Below are 27,721 nucleotides of genomic sequence, written 5' to 3' on the forward strand. Positions count from 1 at the left end.
GTCTGGGTGCTGTGTTAGTCTGGCTGCTGTGTTAGTCTGGGTGCTGTTTTAGTCTAGCTGCTGTGTTAGTCTGGGTGCTGTGTTAGTCTAGGTGCTGTGTTAGTCTAGGTGCTGTGTTAGTCTGGGTGCTGTGTTAGTCTAGGTGCTGTGTTAGTCTGGGTGCTGTGTTAGTCTGGGTGCTGTGTTAGTCTGGGTGCTGTGTTAGTCTGGGTGCTGTGTTAGTCTGGGTGCTGTGTTAGTCTGGGTGCTGTGTTAGTCTGGGTGCTCTGTTAGTCTGGGTGCTCTGTTAGTCTGGGTGCTGTGTTAGTCTGGGTGCTGTGTTAGTCTGGGTGCACTGTTAGTCTGGGTGCTGTGTTAGTCTAGGTGCTGTGTTAGTCTGGCTGCTGTGTTAGTCTGGGTGCTGTGTTAGTCTGGGTGCTGTGTTAGTCTAGGTGCTGTGTTAGTCTGGGTGCTGTGTTAGTCTGGGTGCTGTGTTAGTCTGGCTGCTGTGTTAGTCTGGGTGCTGTTTTAGTCTAGCTGCTGTGTTAGTCTGGGTGCTGTGTTAGTCTAGGTGCTGTGTTAGTCTAGGTGCTGTGTTAGTCTGGGTGCTGTGTTAGTCTAGGTGCTGTGTTAGTCTGGGTGCTGTGTTAGTCTAGGTGCTGTGTTAGTCTGGGTGCTGTGTTAGTCTAGGTGCTGTGTTAGTCTAGGTGCTGTGTTAGTCTGGGTGCTGTGTTAGTCTGGGTGCTGTGTTAGTCTGGGTGCTGTGTTAGTCTAGGTGCTGTGTTAGTCTGGGTGCTCTGTTAGTCTAGGTGCTGTGTTAGTCTAGGTGCTGTGTTAGTCTGGGTGCTGTGTTAGTCTAGGTGCTGTGTTAGTCTGGGTGCTGTGTTAGTCTAGGTGCTGTGTTAGTCTAGGTGCTGTGTTAGTCTGGGTGCTGTGTTAGTCTGGGTGCTGTGTTAGTCTGGGTGCTGTGTTAGTCTAGGTGCTGTGTTAGTCTGGGTGCTCTGTTAGTCTAGGTGCTGTGTTAGTCTAGGTGCTGTGTTAGTCTGGGTGCTGTGTTAGTCTAGGTGCTGTGTTAGTCTAGGTGCTGTGTTAGTCTGGGTGCTGTGTTAGTCTAGGTGCTGTGTTAGTCTGGGTGCTGTGTTAGTCTAGGTGCTGTGTTAGTCTGGGTGCTGTGTTAGTCTAGGTGCTGTGTTAGTCTGGGTGCTGTGTTAGTCTGGGTGCTGTGTTAGTCTAGGTGCTGTGTTAGTCTAGGCGCTGTGTTAGTCTGGGTGCTGTGTTAGTCTGGCTGCTGTGTTAGTCTGGGTGCTGTTTTAGTCTAGGTGCTGTGTTAGTCTGGGTGCTGTGTTAGTCTAGGTGCTGTGTTAGTCTAGGTGCTGTGTTAGTCTGGGTGCTGTGTTAGTCTAGGTGCTGTGTTAGTCTGGGTGCTGTGTTAGTCTGGCTGCTGTGTTAGTCTGGGTGCTGTGTTAGTCTGGGTGCTGTGTTAGTCTGGGTGCTGTGTTAGTCTAGGTGCTGTGTTAGTCTGGGTGCTGTGTTAGTCTGGGTGCTGTGTTAGTCTGGGTGCTCTGTTAGTCTGGGTGCTCTGTTAGTCTGGGTGCTGTGTTAGTCTAGGTGCTGTGTTAGTCTGGGTGCTGTGTTAGTCTGGGTGCTGTGTTAGTCTAGGTGCTGTGTTAGTCTGGGTGCTCTGTTAGTCTGGGTGCTGTGTTAGTCTGGGTGCTGTGTTAGTCTGGGTGCTCTGTTAGTCTAGGTGCTGTGTTAGTCTGGGTGCTCTGTTAGTCTGGGTGCTGTGTTAGTCTGGGTGCTCTGTTAGTCTAGGTGCTGTGTTAGTCTGGGTGCTGTGTTAGTCTGGGTGCTCTGTTAGTCTGGGTGTTTTCTGCTGTGTTAGTCTGGGTGCTGTGTTAGTCTGGGTGCTCTGTTAGTCTAGGTGCTGTGTTAGTCTAGGTGCTGTGTTAGTCTGGGTGCTGTGTTAGTCTAGGTGCTGTGTTAGTCTAGGTGCTGTGTTAGTCTGGGTGCTGTGTTAGGTCTAGTCTGGGTGCTGTGTTAGTCTAGGTGCTGTGTTAGTCTGGGTGCTGTGTTAGTCTAGGTGCTGTGTTAGTCTGGGTGCTGTGTTAGTCTGGGTGCTGTGTTAGTCTGGGTGCTGTGTTAGTCTGGGTGCTGTGTTAGTCTGGGTGCTGTGTTAGTCTGGGTGCTGTGTTAGTCTGGGTGCTGTGTTAGTCTGGGTGCTGTGTTAGTCTAGGTGCTGTGTTAGTCTAGGCGCTGTGTTAGTCTGGGTGCTGTGTTAGTCTGGCTGCTGTGTTAGTCTGGGTGCTGTTTTAGTCTAGCTGCTGTGTTAGTCTGGGTGCTGTGTTAGTCTAGGTGCTGTGTTAGTCTAGGTGCTGTGTTAGTCTGGGTGCTGTGTTAGTCTAGGTGCTGTGTTAGTCTGGGTGCTGTGTTAGTCTGGCTGCTGTGTTAGTCTGGGTGCTGTGTTAGTCTGGGTGCTGTGTTAGTCTGGGTGCTGTGTTAGTCTGCTGTGTTAGTCTGGGTGCTGTGTTAGTCTGGGTGCTCTGTTAGTCTAGGTGCTGTGTTAGTCTAGGTGCTGTGTTAGTCTGGGTGCTGTGTTAGTCTAGGTGCTGTGTTAGACTAGGTGCTGTGTTAGTCTGGGTGCTCTGTTAGTCTAGGTGCTGTGTTAGTCTGGGTGCTGTGTTAGTCTAGGTGCTGTGTTAGTCTGGGTGCTGTGTTAGTCTAGGTGCTGTGTTAGTCTGGGTGCTGTGTTAGTCTGGGTGCTCTGTTAGTCTAGGTGCTGTGTTTTGTCTAGGTGCTGTGTTAGTCTGGGTGCTGTGTTAGTCTGGGTGCTGTGTTAGTCTGGGTGCTGTGTTAGTCTAGGTGCTCTGTTAGTCTAGGTGCTGTGTTAGTCTAGTTGCTGTGTTAGTCTGGGCGCTGTGTTAGTCTAGGTGCTGTGTTAGTCTAGGTGCTGTGTTAGTCTGGGTGCTCTGTTAGTCTAGGTGCTGTGTTAGTCTGGGTGCTGTGTTAGTCTAGGTGCTGTGTTAGTCTGGGTGCTGTGTTAGTCTGGGTGCTGTGTTAGTCTAGGTGCTCTGTTAGTCTAGGTGCTGTGTTAGTCTGGGTGCTGTGTTAGTCTAGGTGCTGTGTTAGTCTGGGTGCTGTGTTAGTCTAGGTGCTGTATTAGTCTGGGTGCTCTGTTAGTCTAGGTGCTGTGTTAGTCTAGGTGCTGTGTTAGTCTGGGTGCTGTGTTAGTCTAGGTGCTGTGTTAGTCTGGGTGCTGTGTTAGTCTGGGTGCTCTGTTAGTCTAGGTGCTCTGTTAGTCTAGGTGCTCTGTTAGTCTAGGTGCTGTGTTAGTCTGGGTGCTGTGTTAGTCTAGGTGCTCTGTTAGTCTAGGTGCTGTGTTAGTCTGGGTGCTGTGTTAGTCTAGGTGCTGTGTTAGTCTGGGTGCTGTGTTATTCTGGGTGCTCTGTTAGTCTAGGTGCTCTGTTAGTCTAGGTGCAGTGTTAGTCTGGGTGCTGTGTTAGTCTAGGTGCTCTGTTAGTCTAGGTGCTGTGTTAGTCTGGGTGCTGTGTTAGTCTAGGTGCTGTGTTAGTCTGGGTGCTGTGTTAGTCTAGGTGCTGTGTTAGTCTGGGTGCACTGTTAGTCTAGGTGCTGTGTTAGTCTAGGTGTTGTGTTAGTCTGGGTGCTGTGATAGTCTAGGTGCTGTGTTAGTCTAGGTGCTGTGTTAGTCTGGGTGCTGTGTTAGTCTAGGTGCTGTGTTAGTCTGGGTGCTGTGTTAGTCTAGGTGCTGTGTTAGTCTGGGTGCTGTGTTAGTCTAGGTGCTGTGTTAGTCTGGGTGCTGTGTTAGTCTAGGTGCTGTGTTAGTCTAGGTGCTGTGTTAGTCTGGGTGCTGTGTTAGTCTGGGTGCTGTGTTAGTCTGGGTGCTGTGTTAGTCTAGGTGCTGTGTTAGTCTGGGTGCTCTGTTAGTCTAGGTGCTGTGTTAGTCTAGGTGCTGTGTTAGTCTGGGTGCTGTGTTAGTCTAGGTGCTGTGTTAGTCTAGGTGCTGTGTTAGTCTGGGTGCTGTGTTAGTCTAGGTGCTGTGTTAGTCTGGGTGCTGTGTTAGTCTAGGTGCTGTGTTAGTCTGGGTGCTGTGTTAGTCTAGGTGCTGTGTTAGTCTGGGTGCTGTGTTAGTCTGGGTGCTGTGTTAGTCTAGGTGCTGTGTTAGTCTAGGCGCTGTGTTAGTCTGGGTGCTGTGTTAGTCTGGCTGCTGTGTTAGTCTGGGTGCTGTTTTAGTCTAGGTGCTGTGTTAGTCTGGGTGCTGTGTTAGTCTAGGTGCTGTGTTAGTCTAGGTGCTGTGTTAGTCTGGGTGCTGTGTTAGTCTAGGTGCTGTGTTAGTCTGGGTGCTGTGTTAGTCTGGCTGCTGTGTTAGTCTGGGTGCTGTGTTAGTCTGGGTGCTGTGTTAGTCTGGGTGCTGTGTTAGTCTAGGTGCTGTGTTAGTCTGGGTGCTGTGTTAGTCTGGGTGCTGTGTTAGTCTGGGTGCTCTGTTAGTCTGGGTGCTCTGTTAGTCTGGGTGCTGTGTTAGTCTAGGTGCTGTATTAGTCTGGGTGATCTGTTAGTCTAGGTGCTGTGTTAGTCTAGGTGCTGTGTTAGTCTGGGTGCTGTGTTAGTCTAGGTGCTGTGTTAGTCTGGGTGCTGTGTTAGTCTGGGTGCTCTGTTAGTCTAGGTGCTCTGTTAGTCTAGGTGCTCTGTTAGTCTAGGTGCTGTGTTAGTCTGGGTGCTGTGTTAGTCTAGGTGCTCTGTTAGTCTAGGTGCTGTGTTAGTCTGGGTGCTGTGTTAGTCTAGGTGCTGTGTTAGTCTGGGTGCTGTGTTATTCTGGGTGCTCTGTTAGTCTAGGTGCTCTGTTAGTCTGGGTGCTGTGTTAGTCTGGGTGCTCTGTTAGTCTAGGTGCTGTGTTAGTCTGGGTGCTGTGTTAGTCTAGGTGCTGTGTTAGTCTGGGTGCTGTGTTAGTCTGGGTGCTGTGTTAGTCTGGGTGCACTGTTAGTCTAGGTGCTGTGTTAGTCTAGGTGCTGTGTTAGTCTGGGTGCTGTGTTAGTCTAGGTGCTGTGTTAGTCTAGGTGCTGTGTTAGTCTGGGTGCTGTGTTAGTCTAGGTGCTGTGTTAGTCTGGGTGCTGTGTTAGTCTAGGTGCTGTGTTATTCTGGGTGCTGTGTTAGTCTAGGTGCTGTGTTAGTCTGGGTGCTGTGTTAGTCTAGGTGCTGTGTTAGTCTAGGTGCTGTGTTAGTCTGGGTGCTGTGTTAGTCTGGGTGCTGTGTTAGTCTGGGTGCTGTGTTAGTCTGGGTGCTGTGTTAGTCTAGGTGCTGTGTTAGTCTGGGTGCTCTGTTAGTCTAGGTGCTGTGTTAGTCTAGGTGCTGTGTTAGTCTGGGTGCTGTGTTAGTCTAGGTGCTGTGTTAGTCTAGGTGCTGTGTTAGTCTGGGTGCTGTGTTAGTCTAGGTGCTGTGTTAGTCTGGGTGCTGTGTTAGTCTAGGTGCTGTGTTAGTCTGGGTGCTGTGTTAGTCTAGGTGCTGTGTTAGTCTGGGTGCTGTGTTAGTCTAGGTGCTGTGTTAGTCTGGGTGCTGTGTTAGTCTAGGTGCTGTGTTAGTCTGGGTGCTGTGTTAGTCTAGGTGCTGTGTTAGTCTAGGCGCTGTGTTAGTCTGGGTGCTGTGTTAGTCTGGCTGCTGTGTTAGTCTGGGTGCTGTTTTAGTCTAGCTGCTGTGTTAGTCTGGGTGCTGTGTTAGTCTAGGTGCTGTGTTAGTCTAGGTGCTGTGTTAGTCTGGGTGCTGTGTTAGTCTAGGTGCTGTGTTAGTCTGGGTGCTGTGTTAGTCTGGCTGCTGTGTTAGTCTGGGTGCTGTGTTAGTCTGGGTGCTGTGTTAGTCTGGGTGCTGTGTTAGTCTGGGTGCTGTGTTAGTCTGGGTGCTGTGTTAGTCTGGGTGCTGTGTTAGTCTGGGTGCTCTGTTAGTCTGGGTGCTGTGTTAGTCTGGGTGCTGTGTTAGTCTGGGTGCACTGTTAGTCTGGGTGCTGTGTTAGTCTAGGTGCTGTGTTAGTCTGGCTGCTGTGTTAGTCTAGGTGCTGTGTTAGTCTGGCTGCTGTGTTAGTCTAGGTGCTGTGTTAGTCTGGGTGCTGTGTTAGTCTGGGTGCTGTGTTAGTCTAGGTGCTGTGTTAGTCTGGGTGCTGTGTTAGTCTAGGTGCTGTGTTAGTCTAGGTGCTGTGTTAGTCTGGGTGCTGTGTTAGTCTGGGTGCTGTGTTAGTCTGGGTGCTGTGTTAGTCTGGGTGCTGTGTTAGTCTAGGTGCTGTGTTAGTCTGGGTGCTGTGTTAGTCTAGGTGCTGTGTTAGTCTAGGTGCTGTGTTAGTCTAGGTGCTGTGTTAGTCTGGCTGCTGTGTTAGTCTAGGTGCTGTGTTAGTCTGGGTGCTGTGTTAGTCTGGGTGCTGTGTTAGTCTAGGTGCTGTGTTAGTCTGGGTGCTGTGTTAGTCTAGGTGCTGTGTTAGTCTAGGTGCTGTGTTAGTCTGGGTGCTGTGTTAGTCTGGGTGCTGTGTTAGTCTGGGTGCTGTGTTAGTCTGGGTGCTGTGTTAGTCTAGGTGCTGTGTTAGTCTGGGTGCTGTGTTAGTCTAGGTGCTGTGTTAGTCTAGGTGCTGTGTTAGTCTGGGTGCTGTGTTAGTCTAGGTGCTGTGTTAGTCTAGGTGCTGTGTTAGTCTGGGTGCTGTGTTAGTCTAGGTGCTGTGTTAGTCTGGGTGCTGTGTTAGTCTAGGTGCTGTGTTAGTCTGGGTGCTGTGTTAGTCTAGGTGCTGTGTTAGTCTGGGTGCTGTGTTAGTCTAGGTGCTGTGTTAGTCTGGGTGCTGTGTTAGTCTAGGTGCTGTGTTAGTCTGGGTGCTGTGTTAGTCTAGGTGCTGTGTTAGTCTAGGCGCTGTGTTAGTCTGGGTGCTGTGTTAGTCTGGCTGCTGTGTTAGTCTGGGTGCTGTTTTAGTCTAGGTGCTGTGTTAGTCTGGGTGCTGTGTTAGTCTAGGTGCTGTGTTAGTCTAGGTGCTGTGTTAGTCTGGGTGCTGTGTTAGTCTAGGTGCTGTGTTAGTCTGGGTGCTGTGTTAGTCTGGCTGCTGTGTTAGTCTGGGTGCTGTGTTAGTCTGGGTGCTGTGTTAGTCTGGGTGCTGTGTTAGTCTGGGTGCTGTGTTAGTCTGGGTGCTGTGTTAGTCTGGGTGCTCTGTTAGTCTGGGTGCTCTGTTAGTCTGGGTGCTGTGTTAGTCTGGGTGCTGTGTTAGTCTGGGTGCTCTGTTAGTCTGGGTGCTGTGTTAGTCTAGGTGCTGTGTTAGTCTGGCTGCTGTGTTAGTCTAGGTGCTGTGTTAGTCTGGCTGCTGTGTTAGTCTAGGTGCTGTGTTAGTCTGGGTGCTGTGTTAGTCTGGGTGCTGTGTTAGTCTGGCTGCTGTGTTAGTCTGGGTGCTGTTTTAGTCTAGCTGCTGTGTTAGTCTGGGTGCTGTGTTAGTCTAGGTGCTGTGTTAGTCTAGGTGCTGTGTTAGTCTGGGTGCTGTGTTAGTCTAGGTGCTGTGTTAGTCTGGGTGCTGTGTTAGTCTAGGTGCTGTGTTAGTCTGGGTGCTGTGTTAGTCTAGGTGCTGTGTTAGTCTAGGTGCTGTGTTAGTCTGGGTGCTGTGTTAGTCTGGGTGCTGTGTTAGTCTGGGTGCTGTGTTAGTCTGGGTGCTGTGTTAGTCTGGGTGCTGTGTTAGTCTAGGTGCTGTGTTAGTCTGGGTGCTCTGTTAGTCTAGGTGCTGTGTTAGTCTAGGTGCTGTGTTAGTCTGGGTGCTGTGTTAGTCTAGGTGCTGTGTTAGTCTAGGTGCTGTGTTAGTCTGGGTGCTGTGTTAGTCTAGGTGCTGTTTTAGTCTGGGTGCTGTGTTAGTCTAGGTGCTGTGTTAGTCTGGGTGCTGTGTTAGTCTAGGTGCTGTGTTAGTCTGGGTGCTGTGTTAGTCTGGGTGCTGTGTTAGTCTAGGTGCTGTGTTAGTCTAGGCGCTGTGTTAGTCTGGGTGCTGTGTTAGTCTGGCTGCTGTGTTAGTCTGGGTGCTGTTTTAGTCTAGGTGCTGTGTTAGTCTGGGTGCTGTGTTAGTCTAGGTGCTGTGTTAGTCTGGGTGCTGTGTTAGTCTGGGTGCTGTGTTAGTCTAGGTGCTGTGTTAGTCTGGGTGCTGTGTTAGTCTGGCTGCTGTGTTAGTCTGGGTGCTGTGTTAGTCTGGGTGCTGTGTTAGTCTGGGTGCTGTGTTAGTCTAGGTGCTGTGTTAGTCTGGGTGCTGTGTTAGTCTGGGTGCTGTGTTAGTCTGGGTGCTCTGTTAGTCTGGGTGCTGTGTTAGTCTGGGTGCTGTGTTAGTCTAGGTGCTGTGTTAGTCTGGGTGCTGTGTTAGTCTGGGTGCTGTGTTAGTCTAGGTGCTGTGTTAGTCTGGGTGCTCTGTTAGTCTGGGTGCTGTGTTAGTCTGGGTGCTGTGTTAGTCTGGGTGCTCTGTTAGTCTAGGTGCTGTGTTAGTCTGGGTGCTCTGTTAGTCTGGGTGCTGTGTTAGTCTGGGTGCTGTGTTAGTCTAGGTGCTGTGTTAGTCTGGGTGCTGTGTTAGTCTGGGTGCTCTGTTAGTCTGGCTGCTGTGTTTTCTGGGTGCTGTGTTAGTCTGGGTGCTGTGTTAGTCTGGGTGCTCTGTTAGTCTAGGTGCTGTGTTAGTCTAGGTGCTGTGTTAGTCTGGGTGCTGTGTTAGTCTAGGTGCTGTGTTAGTCTAGGTGCTGTGTTAGTCTGGGTGCTGTGTTAGTCTAGGTGCTGTGTTAGTCTGGGTGCTGTGTTAGTCTAGGTGCTGTGTTAGTCTGGGTGCTGTGTTAGTCTAGGTGCTGTGTTAGTCTGGGTGCTGTGTTAGTCTGGGTGCTGTGTTAGTCTAGCTGCTGTGTTAGTCTAGGCGCTGTGTTAGTCTGGGTGCTGTGTTAGTCTGGCTGCTGTGTTAGTCTGGGTGCTGTTTTAGTCTAGGTGCTGTGTTAGTCAGGGTGCTGTGTTAGTCTAGGTGCTGTGTTAGTCTAGGTGCTGTGTTAGTCTGGGTGCTGTGTTAGTCTAGGTGCTGTGTTAGTCTGGGTGCTGTGTTAGTCTGGCTGCTGTGTTAGTCTGGGTGCTGTGTTAGTCTGGGTGCTGTGTTAGTCTGGGTGCTGTGTTAGTCTAGGTGCTGTGTTAGTCTGGGTGCTGTGTTAGTCTGGGTGCTGTGTTAGTCTGGGTGCTCTGTTAGTCTGGGTGCTCTGTTAGTCTGGGTGCTGTGTTAGTCTAGGTGCTGTGTTAGTCTGGGTGCTGTGTTAGTCTGGGTGCTGTGTTAGTCTAGGTGCTGTGTTAGTCTGGGTGCTCTGTTAGTCTGGGTGCTGTGTTAGTCTGGGTGCTGTGTTAGTCTGGGTGCTGTGTTAGTCTGGGTGCTCTGTTAGTCTAGGTGCTGTGTTAGTCTGGGTGCTCTGTTAGTCTGGGTGCTGTGTTAGTCTGGGTGCTCTGCTAGTCTAGGTGCTGTGTTAGTCTGGGTGCTGTGTTAGTCTGGGTGCTCTGTTAGTCTGGCTGCTGTGTTTTCTGGGTGCTGTGTTAGTCTGGGTGCTGTGTTAGTCTGGGTGCTGTGTTAGTCTGGGTGCTGTGTTAGTCTAGGTGCTGTGTTAGTCTGGGTGCTGTGTTAGTCTGGGTGCTGTGTTAGTCTAGGTGCTGTGTTAGTCTGGGTGCTCTGTTAGTCTGGGTGCTGTGTTAGTCTGGGTGCTGTGTTAGTCTGGGTGCTGTGTTAGTCTGGGTGCTCTGTTAGTCTAGGTGCTGTGTTAGTCTGGGTGCTCTGTTAGTCTGGGTGCTGTGTTAGTCTGGGTGCTCTGCTAGTCTAGGTGCTGTGTTAGTCTGGGTGCTGTGTTAGTCTGCGTGCTGTGTTAGTCTGCGTGCTGTGTTAGTCTGGGTGCTCTGTTAGTCTAGGTGCTGTGTTAGTCTGGGTGCTCTGTTAGTCTGGGTGCTCTGTTAGTCTGGGTGCTCTGTTAGTCTAGGTGCTGTGTTAGTCTGGGTGCTGTGTTAGTCTGGGTGCTCTGTTAGTCTGGGTGCTCTGTTAGTCTGGGTGCTCTGTTAGTCTGGGTGCTGTGTTAGTCTGGGTGCTGTGTTAGTCTGGGTGCTCTGTTAGTCTAGGTGCTGTGTTAGTCTGGGTGCTCTGTTAGTCTGGGTGCTCTGTTAGTCTGGGTGCTGTGTTAGTCTGGGTGCACTGTTAGTCTGGGTGCTGTGTTAGTCTAGGTGCTGTGTTAGTCTGGCTGCTGTGTTAGTCTAGGTGCTGTGTTAGTCTGGCTGCTGTGTTAGTCTAGGTGCTGTGTTAGTCTGGGTGCTGTGTTAGTCTGGGTGCTGTGTTAGTCTAGGTGCTGTGTTAGTCTGGGTGCTGTGTTAGTCTGGGTGCTGTGTTAGTCTGGGTGCTCTGTTAGTCTGGGTGCTGTGTTTGTCTGGGTGCTGTGTTAGTCTGGGTGCTGTGTTAGTCTGGGTGCTGTGTTAGTCTGGGTGCTGTGTTAGTCTAGGTGCTGTGTTAGTCTGGGTGCTGTGTTAGTCTGGGTGCTGTGTTAGTCTAGGTGCTGTGTTAGTCTGGGTGCTCTGTTAGTCTGGGTGCTGTGTTAGTCTGGGTGCTGTGTTAGTCTGGGTGCTGTGTTAGTCTGGGTGCTCTGTTAGTCTAGGTGCTGTGTTAGTCTGGGTGCTCTGTTAGTCTGGGTGCTGTGTTAGTCTGGGTGCTCTGTTAGTCTAGGTGCTGTGTTAGTCTGGGTGCTGTGTTAGTCTGGGTGCTGTGTTAGTCTGCGTGCTGTGTTAGTCTGGGTGCTCTGTTAGTCTAGGTGCTGTGTTAGTCTGGGTGCTCTGTTAGTCTGGGTGCTCTGTTAGTCTGGGTGCTCTGTTAGTCTAGGTGCTGTGTTAGTCTGGGTGCTGTGTTAGTCTGGGTGCTCTGTTAGTCTGGGTGCTCTGTTAGTCTGGGTGCTCTGTTAGTCTGGGTGCTGTGTTAGTCTGGGTGCTGTGTTAGTCTGGGTGCTCTGTTAGTCTAGGTGCTGTGTTAGTCTGGGTGCTCTGTTAGTCTGGGTGCTCTGTTAGTCTAGGTGCTGTGTTAGTCTGGGTGCTCTGTTAGTCTGGGTGCTCTGTTAGTCTGGGTGCTCTGTTAGTCTGGTGGGAATGTATTTCTATCTTTATGTCTGTTGCTATAAATGTTGAAGTGCAGTCTATTGTTTCTAATGCTTGTGGACCTCAGAACTCTTACTCACTCCTTGGTTTCTCCTTTATCCCTCTGGCTTGGTTCCATTATGCCACCTTCCCTTCACGGGCAGAGGGAAGGGAGTGAGTTTGTAGAGTGGAACCTAGCCATTGCCTACACCTTAAAATTCCCTTGTGACTACTGATGGGGAAAGGATGGAAACATAGCAGCATGGTGGAAACTCCATCTTGCCTACTGTTAGGGCGTGTTCAGTCTGTCAGTCAGTCTGTAAGTCAGTCTGTTCTGTCTCATAGTTAACATATTGTTCAATGATCAGCTCCTGTTACTGATCAATGCCACTGACATACTGATTAAGGCCAACATGTCTTCCTGCCACACTGCACTGTGTCACAGTAACCATGGTTGTTGAACCAAGACAGTAACAGGGACACGAGGCCTCTGAGTCAATGATTGACAGGGGGTAATAATGGCACCCATCATGAGGCTACAGTAAGCACATGGGTGCATCTTCACGTCAGTTCAGCTGAAGGAAATGAGACGAGGAGAAGAAGCTGCTTCAGATTCACCCTGGGCTCCATTTCATTCCGCTACATCTCTCCACCCTCATCATCCATAACCTCTGCCGTGTGCGTGTGCGTGTGTGTGTGTGTGTGTGTGTGTGTGTGTGTGTGTGCGTCTCATACAGCTACAGCTGTATTACTGGTCAGTACTGGTCTGTACTGGACAGTACTGGTATTACTGGTCAGTACTGGTCTGCACTGGACTGTGCTGGTATTACTGGTCAGTACTGGTCTCTACTGGTATTGCTGGTCTGTACAGGTGGCTGTGGTCGTGTAATGGTTTGTACTAGTCTTTACTGAATCTGTTTAGTCCTGGTCTGTATTCATCTGTACTGGTCTCTCCTGGTATTAATAGTCTTACTAGTCATTACTGGTCTTACTGGTCTGTACATGTCAGTACTGGTCTTACTGGTCTGTAGTGGTGTTACTCACTGGTGTCAGTGGTCTCATACTGGGAGTCCCTCAGCAGTTCGAATATGTCCACCTCCACACGGGCTCTAGCCCCTCCCTCCATCACACTGTTGATGTTCTCCCTGGCCAGGGCCAGAGCCAACCGCTCCCCACGCCCACACACTGACTGGTCATCCAGGATCGCAGCTACATGGGGAGGGAGGGAGATGGAGATATGGAACGGAAGAAAACATTGATGTTACTCACCATTAGACAATAAGACAAAAAGAGAGGAGACAAGCAGAGTATTTACGAGGGGTGTGAAGGCCAGGTGAGTGAGTGGGTGTGTCCTGGTGGAGTGGGGTGAGACACCGGGGGAGGAGGGGGAGACAGACACCTGAGGGTGATCAAGAGATGGAAGGAGGGATGGATGGATGATTGATAGATGGACACTCACCCATCCGGACGGAGGAGAGCAGGGTGGCCTGGCTTCCGGAGCGTGGTGCCATGGTAACTAGCAAGAAGGAGGAGAAGTGTATCGACAGCAGCAGCGCTGGCAGAGCCGGCATCTTCTACTGCTCCTCATGGAGAACGGTCTGCTGGCTGCCTGCTTGCCACCTACAGGACGGGAGGATACATTACAAACACAAAATATACACAAGCACACAGACACACACTCACAAACGCACACACACACATACATACTGTCACGCCTGCTCCCGCTCTTCCCCAGAGAGCCAGGCTCCCCAGCATTGCGCACTCCTGCCATCATCATTACGCACACCTGACTCAATCTGTCCCTATATCTGTCTGGTTCCCCACTCTGTTCACTGCTTCTGCATTGATTGTCTTATGTCCTTGTATACCCGTGTGTTGACGCTGTCTGTTCCTGATGAAATGTTTGACTCACCATACCTGCTTCTCATCCCCGGCATCAGTCCTTACACACACATACAATCGTTCTCACTCTGTGCACACATCTGTAGCTCCGATGGTTACATCTCTATTCAAAGAGCTTGTTACGATCACATGAGACCCACACATGAAATACACACACAAACACACACAGCACTGCCTGCTGCAAAACCACCCTCACTCACTCTTGAGTGACAACTAGCGTTCGAAGTGACAGTTTAATGTGTGTGTGAGAATAGACAAGAAGATAAAGTGTGTGTGTGGTGTATAGCATCTTGTTTCTACTCACTGTCAGCTCGTCATGACCCTCAGTTTGACCTCTGAGATGTGTGCGTGATGTGTGTGTCTGGTATCTGTGTGAGTTGGAGATGAGTCACCTTTGACCTTGTAGGCAAAACACAGCAGCTTGACTGCTTCTATCTGACCCCAGGGAGGTGAGGATGTTTTGCCTCTCCATCTCTCTTCCTTCCCTCCTTGCCTTCATTTCCCTTCACGCTTTTCATGTTTTACTCTCCCTCCCTTTCTCCCTCTCCCTCTTAGCTCTCCCTTTCTCCCTCTCCCTCTTAGCTCTCCCTTTCTCCCTCTCCCCCTTAGCTCTCCCTTTCTCCCTCTCCCTCTTAGCTCTCCCTTTCTCCCTCTCCCTCTTAGCTCTCCCTTTCTCCCTCTCCCTCTTAGCTCTCCCTTTCTCCCTCTCCCCTTAGCTCCCTTTCTCCCTCTCCCTCTTAGCTCTCCCTTTCTCCCTCTCCCCCTTAGCTCTCCCTTTCTCCCTCTCCCTCTTAGCTCTCCCTTTCTCCCTCTTCCTCTTAGCTCTCCCTTTCTCCCTCTCCCTCTTAGCTCTCCCTTTCTCCCTCTCCCCCTTAGCTCTCCCTTTCTCCCTCTCCCCCTTTGCGCTCCCTTTCTCCCTCTCCCTCTTAGCTCTCTTTTCTCCCTCTCCCTCTTAGCGCTCCCTTTCTCCCTCTCCCTCTTAGCTCTCCCTTTCTCGCTCTCCCTTTCTCCCTCTCCCCCTTAGCGCTCCCTTTCTCCCCCTCCCTCTTCGCTCTCCCTTTCTCCCTCCCCCCTTAGCTTTCCCTTTCTCCCTCATCCCTTTAGCTCTCCCTTTCTCCCTCTCCCCACTTAGCTCTCCCTTTCTCCCTCTCCCCCTTGGCTCTCCCTTTCTCCCTCTCCTCTTAGCCCTCTTAGCTCTCTTTTCTCCCTCTCCCTCTTAGCGCTCCCTTTCTCCCTCTCCCTCTTCGCTCTCCCTTTCTCCCTCCCCCCTTAGCTTTCCCTTTCTCCCTCTCCCCCTTGGCTCTCCCTTTCTACCTCTCCCTCTTAGCGCTCCCTTTCTCCCTCTCCCTCTTAGCGCTCCCTTTCTCCCTCTCCCTCTTAGCTCTCCCTTTCTCGCTCTCCCCCTTAGCGCTCCCTTTCTCCCTCTCCCCATATCTCTCCCTTTCTCCCTCTCCCCCTTAGCTCTCCCTTTCTCCCTCTCCCCCTTAGCTCTCCCTTTCTCCTTCTCCCCCTTAGCTCTCCCTTTCTCCCTCTCCCCCTTAGCTCTCCCTTTCTCCCTCTCCCTCTTAGCGCTCCCTTTCTCCCTCTCCCCCTTAGTTCTCCCTTTCTCCCTCTCCCCCTTTCTCCCTCTCCCTTTCTCCCTCGCCCAATTAGCGCTCCCTTTCTCTCTCTTCGCCTTAGCTCTCCCTTTCTCCCTCTTAGCGCTCCCTTTCTCCCTCTCCCCCCATAGCGCTCCCTTTCTCCCTCTCTCCCTTAGCTCTCTTTTCTCACTCTCCCTCTTAGCTCTCCCTTTCTCCCTCTTTCTCCCTCTCTCCCTTAGCGCTCCCTTTCTCCCTCTCCCCCTTAGCGCTCCCTTTCTCCCTCTCCCTCTTAGCTCTCCCTTTCTCCCTCTCCCTCTCCCCCTTTCTCCCTCTCCCTTTCTCCCTCTCCCCCTTAGCTCTCCCTTTCTCCCTTTCCCCCTGTAGCTCTTCCTTTTTCCCTCTCCCCCTTAGCTCTCCCTTTCTTTTATTGTTCTCTCATATCATATCTGTCTGACTTCATCCTACCCTCCTGCCCCACATGCACCCGACCCTCCTTCAGGTCCATCTCCCTTCAGCAGCCCCATAGCAGACTAAACACTATGGGTGACAGGGCGTTCAGTTGTGCAGCTCCTCAGCTGTGGAACAAACTTCCAGTCACTGTCAGGACTGCAGAGTCTCTGGCCTCATTTAAGGCACAGCTAAAGACTGAGCAATGCAGAAAAGCTTTCAAGGATCTATAGTACCAGTCAAAAGTTTGGACCTACTCATTGTAGAATAGTAGTTGAAGGCATCAAAACTATGAAATATCACATATGGAATCACATAGTAACCAAAAAAGTGTTAAACAAATTCAAAAAAGATTATTCAAAGTAGCCACCTTTTGCCTTGATGACAGCTTTGCACATTCTGGGAATTCTCTCAACCAGCTTCATGAGGTAGTCACCAGAAATGCATTTCAATTAACAGGTGTGCCTTGTTAAAAGTTCATTTGTGGATTTTTTTTCCTTCTTAATGCCAATCAGTTGAGCCAATCAGTTGTGTTGTGACAAGGTTGGGGTGGTATACAGAAGATTGCCCTATTTGGTAAAATGCCAAGTCCATATTATGGCAAGAACAACTCATATAATCAAAGAGAAACAACAGTCAATCATTACTTTAAGACATGAAAGTTCGTCAATGCGGAAAATATGTTTATTCAAGTGCAGTCGCAAAAACCATCAAGTGCTATGATGAAACTGGCTCTCATGAGGACTGCCACAGGAAAGGAAGACCCAGAGTTACCTCTGCTGCAGAGGATAAGTTCATTAGAGTTAACTGCACCTCAGTTTGCAGCCCAAATAAATGCTTCACAGAGTTCAAGAAACAGACACATCTCAACATCAACTGTTCAGAGGAGACTGCGTGAATCAGGCCTTCGTGGTCGAATTGCTGCAAAGAAATCACTACTAAAGGACACCAATAATAAGAAGAGAATTGCTTGGGCTAAGAAACACGAGCAATGGACATTAGACTGGTGGAAATCTGTCCTTTGGTCTGATGAGTCCAAATTGTAGATTTTTGGTTCTAACTGACATGTCTTTGTGAGACGCAGAGTAGGTGAATGGATGATCTCCACATGTGTGGTTCCCACCGTGAAGCATGGAGGAGGAGGTGTGATGGTGCTTTGCTGGATGCACTGTCAGTAATTTATTTAGAATTCAAGGCTAAACCAGCATGGCTACCATAGCATTCTGCGGCTACTTTGAATAATATAACATTAAAAAAAAGATATATATATATATATATTTAACACTTTTTGATTACTGCTTTATTCCATATGTGTTTTTCATAGTTTTGATGTCTTCACTATTATTATACAATATTGAAAATAGTAAAAAATGAAAAAACACCCTTGAATGAGTAGGTGTGTCCAAACGTTTGACTGCTACTCTATGTTAATTAAATGCTCCTGTCCACTGGATCTGATGCCTTGGGTGTGAGAAAAGCACTTTACAAATTAAATGAACTATTATCACTCACCTTTCTCCCTGTCGTTCGTTTGCGTGTGTGTGTGTGTGTGTGTGTGTGTGTGTGTGTGTGTGTGTGTGTGTGTGTGTGTGTGTGGGGGGGGGGGTGTGTGTGGGTGTGTGTGTAATGTTCCACCAGGTCACACTGTTCCTGTAATTAGGCTCATGTAGCGTTGACATCAGAACACTGAAGCCGTTATGCAAGAGGCTACACACACAGACGTCACAGTGAGACCACTGCCACATGCTGCTCTGTCACCCTGCCACTCTGCTCTCTGGATCTGACTGAGTTGTGTAATGAAGTGTGTCCTGTAATATATTGTAGTTCCTGTATTGTGAATAGACACACTGCACCACACATCTATTCTAAAGAACTGGACCTGGAGTCAGAACAGCTGCTCCCCTTTTCTCAATCTATCTTCACAACGCCAGAGTTAGTGGGTGTTTGTGAGTGGGGTGTGTGTGTGTGTGTGTGTGTGTGTGTGTGTGTGTGTGTGTGTGTGTGTGTGTGTGTGTGTGTGTGTGTGTGTGTGTGTGTGTGTGTGTGTGTGTGTGTGTGTGTGTGTGTGTGTGTGTGTGTGTGTGTGTGTGTGTGTGTGTGTGTGTGTGTGTTCCACCAGATCACAGTGTCCAGGTCACACTGTTCCTGTCATTAGGCTCGGGTAGCGTTGACATCTGAACACTGAGGCCTTTATGAAAGAGGTTACACACACACAGACAATCTAACTCCACAACGCCAGAGTTAGTGGGTGTTTGTGAGGGGGGATCTATGTGTCTGGTGTGTGTATGTGGGGGGAGTCTGTGTGTCAGTGTGTGTGTCACTATACATGCCTGTGTGTGTGTCTGCATATGTGTGTGTGTGTGCCAGCCCATGTATGTACAGTGTGTGTGTGTGTGTGTGTGTGTGTGTGTGTGTGTGTGTGTGTGTGTGTGTGTGTGTGTGTGTGTGTGTGTGTGTGTGTGTGTGTGTGTGTGTGTGTGTGTGTGTGTGTGTGTGTGTGTGTGTGTGTGTGTGTGTGTGTGTGTGTGTGTGTGTGTGTGTGTGTGTGTGTGTGTGTGTGTGTGTGCAATGACATATTGATCAAGGGCAGTTGAAGTGGCAGTCAATCAAAACAATGGGGGATCTGTCAGCATTCCACAGGATGCTTCTGATTGGCTATTACCAAGGAGCAGATTGCCCTGATGACCAATAAGGCCCTGAGCGTGATCAATCATTGGATGGAGCCGGTGCTATTTCACTGTTATTGAGAGCTATTGACAGAGCTGGAGAGAGAAGATTAGTCCACAACTACACCTTTCCATCTGTCTCTAAGAGAGGGAGAGATTGTAAGATATAGTGTTTAGAGATTGCAAGGCTGTATGTATTCACACCAGAGAGAAAGAGAGAGAGAGAGAGAGAGAGAGAGAGAGAGAGAGAGAGAGAGAGAGAGAGAGAGAGAGAGGGTGAGATAGAGAGACAGAGGGCAGTGTTTTATGTCTGTGGAAGATTGTACTCTCTGCTCTTCTAACGGTCTCTGTCTGCTAGTAGCTGCAGGACTGTAGCATCCAAGACAGTGTTATAAGCACCTCTATACCACTGTGTGTGCTTGTGCATGTGCGCGTGCGTGCGTACGCGTGTGCGTGCGTATTGTCTACCAACACTTTAAATTAGCTTCCTGCTGTAAGTCACCCTGGTTGCTGGCACCAGCCCTGCATAGATATACAGCCGAGGAAGGATGCATGAATATCCACAGTGTGTGTGTGTGAGAGAGAGAGAGAGAGAGAGAGAGGGTCTGCTATACAAACTGCTATACAAGCTATACAAACTGATGGAAAGTGGTGTTGGGGGTAAAACATACGACATTATAAAATCCATGTACACAAACAACAAGTGTGCGGTTAAAATTGGCAAAAAACACACACATTTCTTCACACAGGGTCGTGGGGTGAGACAGGGATGCAGCTTAAGCCCCACCCTCTTCAACATATATATCAACGAATTGGCGAGGACACTAGAAAAGTCTGCAGCACCCGGCCTCACCCTACTAGAATCCGATGTCAAATGTCTGCTGTTTGCTGATGATCTGGTGCTTCTGTCACCAACCAAGGAGGGCCTACAGCAGCATTTAGATCTTATGCACAGATTCTGTCAGACCTGGGCCCTAACAGTAAATCTCAGTAAGACCAAAATAATGGTGTTCCAAAAAAGGTCCAGTCACCAGGACCACAAATACAAATTCCATCTAGACACTGTTGCCCTAGAGCACACAAAAAACGATACATATCTTGGCCTAAACATCAGCGCCACAGGTAACTTCCACAAAGCTGTGAACGATCTGAGAGACAAGGCAAGAAGGGCATTCTATGCCATCAAAAGGAACATAAATTTCAACATACCAATTAGGATTTGGCTAAAAATACTTGAATCAGTCATAGAGCCCATTATGGTTGTGAGGTCTGGGGTCCGCTCACCAACCAAGACTTCACAGAATGGGACAAACACCAAATTGAGACTCTGACGCAGAATTCTGCAAAAATATCCTCCGTGTACAATGTAGAACACCAAATAATGCATTCAGAGCAGAATTAGGCCGATACCCACTAATTACCAAAATCCAGAAAAGAGCCGTTAAATTCTATAACCACTTAAAAGGAAGCGATTCCCAAACCTTCCACAACAAAGCCATCACCTACAGAGAGATGAACCTGGAGAAGAGTCCCCTAAGCAAGCTGGTCCTGGGGCTCTGTTCACAAACACAAACACACCCTACAGAGCCCCAGGACAGCAGCACAATTAGACCCAACCAAATCATGAGAAAACAAAAAGATAATTACTTGACACATTGGAAAGAATTAACAAAAAAACAGAGCAAACTGGACTGCTATTTGGCCCTACACAGAGAGTACACAGCGGCAGAATACCTGTCCACTGTGACTGACCCAAAATTAAGGAAAGCTTTGACTATGTACAGACTCAGTGAGCATAGCCTTGCTATTGAGAAAGGCCGCCGTAGGCAGACATGGCTCTCAAGAGAAGACAGGCTATGTGCTCACTGCCCACAAAATGAGGTGGAAACTGAGCTGCACTTCCTAACCTCCTGCCCAATGTATGATCATATTAGAGAGACATATTTCCCTCAGATTACACAGATCCACAAAGAATTCGAAAACAAATCCAATTTTGATAAACTCCCATATCTACTGGGTGAAATTACACAGTGTGCCATCACAGCAGCAAGATTTGTGACCTGTTGCCACGAGAAAAGGACAACCAGTGAAGAACACACACCATTGTAAATACAACCCATATTTATGCTTATTTATTTGATCTTGTGTCCTTTACCATTTGTACATTGTTAAAACACTGTATATATATAATATGACATTTGTAATGTCTTTATTGTTTTGAAACTTCTGTATGTGTAATGTTTACTGTTAATTTTGTATTGTTTATTTCACTTTATATACTCACTTTATATATTATCTACCGCACTTGCTTCCTTGTATTGAATTGAGAGAGAGAGAGAGAGAGAGAGAGAGAGAGAGAGAGAGAGAGAGAGAGAGAGAGAGAGAGAGAGAGAGAGAGAGAGAGAGAGAGAGAGAGAGAGAGAGAGAGAGAGAGAGAGAGAGAGAGAGAGAGAGAGAGAGAGAGAGGGCAGGGAGGGAGGAACGTTATCTGGTCTACAGCCCCAGGCAGGCAGGCAGAGAGAAGAAGAGAGGACAGAGAGAGAATTAGAGAGAGGAAAAGGGATGAGAGAGAGGAGGGGAAAGCAGGATGCTAAGAAAGAAATCATTAAGATGGCGAGAAAGCAGCTTGAGGGTGGAAGGAAGGAGAGGGGGGGGGGGGCTAGCCATTTGTTTCCCCGTCTTCCTTATTGTAAGTAACAAGTCAATCTGACAGTCATCATAATGGAAATAAGAATCATCCACTTCCTTTAATTTCAGCGTGGAACAGCTTCTATAGGCTGAGGATTTAAGAACACTGTCCCGCCTACCATTAGGCTAAGGATTATTTTCTGTGTCACAATGAATGGCCATTGCTGGAGGGAGTGTGCACAGTGATGGCTGAGCTACGGTTAGAGAAAGCATAAACCGAGGGTGTTTCAGAGCATTCCTTAGCGTGTGTGTGTGTGTGTGTGTGTGTGTGTGTGTGTGTGTGTGTGTGTGTGTGTGTGTGTGTGTGTGTGTGTGTGTGTGTGTGTGTGTGTGTGTGTGTGTGTGTGTGTGTGTGTGTGTGTGTGTGTGTGTGTGTGTGTGTGTGTGTGTGTGTGTGTGTGTGTGTGTGTGTGTGTGTGTGTGTGTGTGTGTGTGTGTGTGTGTGTGTGTGTGTGTGTGTGTGTAGGTTAACTCAGGTGTGTGTGTGTGTGTGTGTGTATGTCTGTGTGTAGCCTCCAGACAATCCAGCTGTGCTGTGGGGTAGTTCACTGCAGTACAATAGGGAGGAGGTGTAATACAGGACCCTTACTTTATCCCTTCAGGCTTTCCACAGGATGAGGTCAGACAGTGTGTGGTGAACATCAAAAGCCCCACTGTGGAACTTTCAATCTGAGATCCCATTGACTCAGCATCTCTCACTATAATCTCTCTCTCTCTCTCTGTCTCTCTCTCTGTCTCTCTCTCTGTCTCTCTATCACTCTCCCACTCTCTGTCTCTCATTCGATTTCTCTCTTTCCTTCTGTCTCTCTCTATCTCTCCCATTCTTTCAATCTTCTCTTTCCTACTCTATCTCTGTCTCTCTCCTACTCTCTATTTGTCTATCTGTCTCTCTCCTACTCTCTATTTGTCTATCTGTCTCTCTCCTACTCTCTATTTGTCTATCTGTCTCTCTCCTACTCTCTATTTGTCTATCTGTCTCTCTCTCTCTCAATTCAATTCAATTCAAGGGGCTTTATTTGCATGGGAAACATATGTTAACATTGCCAAACGCAAATTAAATAGATAATATACAAAGTCAAATAAACAATAAAAATGAACAGTAAACATTACACTCACAGAAGTTTCAAAAGAATAAAAAATATTACAAATGTCATATTATGTATATATACAGTGTTGTAACGATGTGCAAATGGTTAAAGTACAAAAGGGAAAATAAATAAGCATAAATATGGGTTGTATTTACAATGGTGTTTGTTCTTCACTTGTTGATCTTTTCTTGTGGCAACAGGTCACAAATCTTGCTGCTGTGATGCACACTGTGGTATTTCACCCAGTAGATAAGGGGGTTTGTCAACATTGGGTTTTTTCAAATTCTTTGTGGATCTGTGTAATCTGAGCAAAATAAACTCAACAAAAAAAGAAACCTCCTCTCACTGTCAACTGCGTTTATTTTCAGCAAACTTAACATGTGTGAATATTTGTATGAACATAACAAGATTCAACAACTGAGACATAAACTGAACAAGTTCCACAGACACGTGACCATCAGAAATTGAATAATGTGTACCTGAACAAAGGGAGGGTCAAAATCAAAAGTATCAGTCAGTATCTGGTGTGGCCACCAGCTGCATTAAGTACTGCACTGCTTCTCCTCCTCGTGGACTGCACCAGATTTGACAGTTCTTGCTGTGAGGTGTTACCCCACTCTTCCACCAAGGAACCTGAAAGTTCCAGGACATTTCTGGGGGGAACGGCCCTAGCCCTCATCCTCCAATCCAACAGGTCCCAGACGTGCTCAAGAGATCCGGGCTCTTTGCTGGCCATGGCAGAACACTGACATTCCTATCTTGCAGGAAATAATGTACAGAACGAGCAGTATGGCTGGCGGCATTGTCATGCAGGAGGGTCATGTCAGGATGAGCCTGAAGGAAGGGTACCACATGAGGGAGGAGGATGGATGTCTTCCCTGTAATGCACAGTGTTGAGATTGCCTGCAATGACAACAAGCTCAGTCCATTGATGCTGTGACACACCACCCCAGACCATGACGGACCCTCCACCTCCAAATCGATCCCGCTCCAGAGTACAGGCCTCGGTGTAACGCTCATTGCTTTGACGATAAATGCGAATCCGACCATCACCCCTGGTGAGACACAGCCACGACTCATCAGTGAAGAGCACTTTTTGCCAGTCCTGTCTGGTCCAGCGACGGTGGGTTTGTGCCCATAGGTGACGTTATTGCCGGTGATGGCTGGTGAGGACCTGCCTTACAACAGGCCTACAAGCCCTGAGTACAGCCTCTCTCAGCCTATTGCGGACAGTCTGAGCACTGATGGAGGGATTTTGCGTTCCTGGTATAACTTGGGCAGTTGTTGTTGCCATCCTGTACCTGTCCCGCAGGTGTGCTGTTCAGATGTACCGATCCTGTGCAGGTGTTGTTACACGTGGTCTGCCACTGCGAGGACAATCGGCTGTCCGTCCTGTCTCCCTGTAGCGCTGTCTTAGGCATCTCACAGTACAGACATTGCAATTTATTGCCCTGGCCATATCTGCAGTCTTCATGCCTCCTTGTGCAGCATGCCTAAATCACATTCACACAGATGAGCAGGGACCCTGGGCATCTTTCTTTTGGTGTTTTTCAGAGTCAGTAGAGAGGCCTCTTTGGTGTCCTAAGTTTTCATAACTGTGACCTGAATCGCCTACCATCTGTAAGCTGTTAGTGTATTAACGACTGTTCCACAGGTGCATGTTCATTAATTGTTCGTGGTTCATTGAACAAGCATGGGAAACAGTGTTTAAAACCTTTGCAATGAAGATCTGTGAAGTAATTTGGATTTTTACAAATTATATTTGAAAGACAGGGAAAAAGGGCCTCTCTCTCTCTCTCTCTCTCTCTCTCTACCTCCCTCTCTCTCTCTCTCTCTCTCTCTCTCTCTCTCTCTCTCTCTCTCTCTCTCTCTCTCTCTCTCTCCCTCTCTCTCTTTCCTACTCTCTCTTTCTCCTTTAAACTGTGGTTACTGTCTCTGTCTCTCCTATCCTCTCTTGCTCTACTCTTCATACAACAGCTAGTTATTCCTTTTCACCCCTACTCAGTCTATCCTTCTCTTTCTTCCACCGTCTCCACTCAGTCTATCCTTCTCTTTCTTCCACCGTCTCTACTCAGTCTATCCTTCTCTTTCTTCCACCGTCTCTACTCAGTCTATCCTTCTCTTTCTTCCACCGTCTCCACTCAGTCTATCCTTCTCTTTCTTCCACCGTCTCTACTCAGTCTATCCTTCTCTTTCTTCCACCGTCTATCTTCTCCACTCTCTTTTTCTGTCTCCATAACATTCCTTGTTTCTTTTTATTACAGTGCTTCAGTTCCCCAGACCTCATACTATCTCTTTATTTCTCTAAATTAGCTCTCTCATCTCTCCCCTTTCTGTCTATCCATTTCGACATCCCATCTTCCCCTGCCACACAATTTTACTTAATGCATCTCTCCTTCCCTGTGTCCACCCAGACACACAGGCCCTCAGTCACTGACACCGGTCGCTCAGGAGGTTGGTGTGTATAGCCTCTCAGATCAGTGGTAGGGGTGAACCACAGCGCAGTTTGATGCTCAGGATGTTGGTGTGTATAGCCTCTCAGATCAGTGGTAGGGGTGAACCACAGTGCAGTTTGATGCTCAGGAGGTTGGTGTGTATAGCCTCTCAGATCAGTGGTAGGGGTGAACCACAGTGCAGTTTGATGCTCAGGAGGTTGGTGTGTATAGCCTCTCAGATCAGTGGTAGGGGTGAACCACAGTGCAGTTTGATGCTCAGGAGGTTGGTGTGTATAGCCTCTCAGATCAGTGGTAGGGGTGAACAACAATGCAGTTTGATGCTCAGGAGGTTGGTGTGTATAGCCTCTCAGATCAGTGGTAGGGGTGAACCACAGTGCAGTTTGATGCTCAGGAGGTTGGTGTGTATAGCCTCTCAGATCAGTGGTAGGGGTGAACCACAGTGCAGTTTGATGCTCAGGAGGTTGGTGTGTATAGCCTCTCAGATCAGTGGTAGGGGTGAACAACAATGCAGTTTGATGCTCAGGAGGTTGGTGTGTATAGCCTCTCAGATCAGTGGTAGGGGTGAACCACAGTGCAGTTTGATGCTCAGGAGGTTGGTGTGTGTATAGCCTCTCAGATCAGTGGTAGGGGTGAACCACAGTGCAGTTTGATGCTCAGGAGGTTGACTGCCGCCCCTCAGACCTGTTGTTCTCTCCTCTTATATTAACACAGAACATTAGTCCCAATTAGAAACCTCTCCTTGAACTCAATTGGCCTACGGGTTATTTAAACAACTAACATTTGCATTTGGAACAAGGTCTTTGAAATAAAAACAGGAATATTAAACAGACTGCAAGGAGAACAAAAGCTGATTTAAATGGTAATACAATACAAACCCAAAGTGAAGCATCTGAAGTGCATAATTACTTACAGACAGATGTATTTACAGATTTACTTACAGACAGAATCACAGAAGGGGCAGACAATATCACACATGAACAGAAGTACTGCATCAGGCAAGAGAGTACTGCCTAATGGTTTCAATATTCTCTTCCATCAAACCACAGTGAATAGAATACCAGATCAGTCTCTAGCTGCAACTATCCTATATACAGCAGTACAGGCAAATGTGCTGTATAGCCTATCCTATATACTGATGTGATCACTCAGTACTGTTGTCACGCCCTGACCTTAGAGAGCCTTTTTATGTGTGGGGTGATTTGGGGTGGGCATTCTATGTTTTGTTTTCTATGATTTTGTATTTCTATGTTTTTGGTTCTAAATCAGGGACAGCTGTCTATCGTTGTCTCTGATTGGGAACCATACTTAGGTAGCCCTTTTCCCTCATTTCTTTGTGGGAAGTTAACTTTGTTTGTGGCACATAGCCCTGAAGCTTTTTTTAAAGGGCTATGTTTTGTTTTGTTTATTGTTTTGTCGGCGTCACTCAAAATACAAGGATTATGTACGCTCACCACGCCAAGCTTTGGTCCAGTTCTTTCGACGGCCGTGACAACTGTATGATGCACTGATGTACTGACTCCACACAGTGCTCCCACCTACCCACCCACACATCAGATATACACAAACACAGACACACACACACACCATACAAACACAATCACATAGACAAACACACACACACACACACACACACAGGTTATAGATTAAATGATTCAGATGACATTTGCTCTCTCATTGTCAGGTTTTGCTGCCGTGGCAACAGAGGCGAGGATGAGAGAAGGAGCAGAGATAATGAAGGAGAGAGAGAAGAGAGAACGAGAGAGAGATAAAGAGAGAATGAGGGAGAGAGAGGGCAGGGAGAATGGGGGAGAGAGTGAGAGAGCAGAGAGAATGAGGGACAGAGAGAGAGCAGAGAGAGTGAGGGAGAGAGAGAGAGAGAGAGCAGGGAGAATGTGGGAGAGAGAGAGAGAGCAGAGAGAATAAGAGACAGAGCAGAGAGAATGAGGGAGAGAGAGAGCAGAGAGAACGAGGGAGAGAGAGAGAGAGATCGAGGAGAATGACGGAGAGAGAGAGCACAGAGAATGAGGGCGAGAGAGAGATCAGGGAGAATAAGGGGGAGAGAGAGCAGGGAGAATGAGGGAGAGAGAGAGCAGGGAGAATGAGGGAGAGAGAGAGAGAGCAGAGAAAATAAGGGAGAGGGATTGAGAGCAGAGAAAATGAGGGAGCGAGAGAAAGAGCAGGGAGAATGAGGGAGAGAGAGCAGGGAGAAGAGAGAATGAGGGAGAGAGAGCAGGGAGAAGAGAGAATGAGGGAGAGAGAGGGAGGGAAAAGAGAGAATGGGGGACAGAGAGAGCGGGGCAAGGGAGAGAGGAAGCGTGTGTGTGTGTGTGTGTGTGTGTGTGTGTGTGTGTGTGTGTGTGTGTGTGTGTGTGTGTGTGTGTGTGTGTGTGTGTGTGTGTGTAGTGTGTGTGTGTGTGTGTGTGTGTGTGTGTGTGTGTGTGTGTGTGTGTGTGTGTGTGTGTGTGTGTGTGTGTGTGTGTGTGTGTGTGTGTGTGTGTGTGTTTCTCTGGACTAGTTGTATAACTCTGTCACCCACGAAGGGAGCTAAAATGAGTCATCTGAACTCCAGCCATCGCAGTATTCAACATGATGGAAAGAGACATGGAGGAGAGAGAGAGAGAAAGATAGGGACAGTTTAGTCAAAGGTATTGTTTGGGGGTTTTGCATGTGAGGGTTTTATTGGTGTATTTGCCTGTAATAATTCACATTACTGTTAGCAGCTGGTTGTAATGCGTTCTGTTTTCAAACCCTCCAAGGCAAGTGATTTGAGTCTCTGCATTAACTTTTCTGAACCACTGGAAAATCTTAAAAAGGATGCTCTTTGCTCTCACAGTTGCAGTCTCTTGGAGGTGTGCTACAGTTTAACTTGACTATACATGCAGTCTCTTGGAGGTGTGCTACAGTTTAACTTGACTATACATGCAGTCTCTTGGAGGTGTGCTACAGTTTAACTTGACTATACATGCAGTCTTCCAGCCTTTGACAGAACAAAGCAAGAGAAAACTACGCAGCTGGGTAGAATATAATCTACACCGTTACATAGGCTTTAGACACTATTCACATGCCATAATAATGCCAAGCATTCTCCAAATGCCACTCAGGTCTTCACTGTCCAGTAACAATATATACCTAACATACCATGTGTGTTAGAGTGGCCTTACTGTTTCACAGGAGTACAGAGAACACAGAATATAATATAATTGTGGTATGTGGTGAATATCATTAAGGTATGTGGGGAATATCATTCTGGTATGTGGGGACTGTCAGCGAGGTATGTGGAGACTGTCAGTGTGGTATGTGGGGACTGTCAGTGTGGTATGTGGGGACTGTCAGTGTGACATGTGGGGACTGTCAGTCAGGTGTGTGGGGACTGTCAGTGTGGTATGTGGGGACTGTCAGTGTGGTATGTGGGGACTGTCTGTGTGATATGTGGGGACAGTCAGTCAGGTATGTGGGGACAGTCAGTGTGGTATGTGGGGACTGTCAGTGTGGTATGTGGGGACTGTCTGTGTGATATGTGGAGACAGTCAGTCAGGTATGTGGGGACAGTCAGTCAGGTATGTGGGGACAGTCAGTGTGGTATGTGGGGACTGTCAGTGTGGTATGTAGGGAATGTCAGTGTGATATGTGGGGACTGTCAGTCAGGTGTGTGGGGACTGTCAGTGTGGTATGTGGGGACTGTCAGTGTGGTATGTGGGGACTGTCAGTGTGGTATGTGGGGACTGTCAGTGTGATATGTGGGGACTGTCAGTGTGATATGTGGGGACTGTCAGTGTGGTATGTGGGGACTGTCAGTGTGACAT

The 27,721-nt window shown here is 48.3% G+C and overlaps 1 protein-coding gene across 4 annotated transcripts in view; it reads right to left on the reverse strand.

Moving 5' to 3' along the window:
- LOC118375003 (glutamate receptor ionotropic, kainate 5-like) overlaps positions 1 to 27,721 on the reverse strand; it is a 205,458-nt gene that overhangs the window by 91,748 nt on the left and 85,989 nt on the right. For 3 of the 4 annotated variants that reach the window (XM_052490068.1, XM_052490066.1, XM_052490067.1), the window contains 2 exons: positions 12,551 to 12,711; positions 12,136 to 12,300 (listed from right to left, as the gene is read on the reverse strand). In XM_052490068.1, the coding sequence (XP_052346028.1) occupies positions 12,136 to 12,300; positions 12,551 to 12,662 (277 nt within the window). In that variant the 5' untranslated portion in view covers positions 12,663 to 12,711. Of the gene's footprint in view, positions 1 to 11,192; positions 11,244 to 12,135; positions 12,301 to 12,550; positions 12,712 to 27,721 lie in introns of those variants that run through there. The other variant, XM_052490069.1, reaches the window with a different exon arrangement.

The sequence above is a fragment of the Oncorhynchus keta genome, chromosome 31, assembly GCF_023373465.1.
Source record: "Oncorhynchus keta strain PuntledgeMale-10-30-2019 chromosome 31, Oket_V2, whole genome shotgun sequence".
Classification (NCBI taxonomy): Eukaryota; Metazoa; Chordata; class Actinopteri; order Salmoniformes; family Salmonidae; genus Oncorhynchus; species Oncorhynchus keta.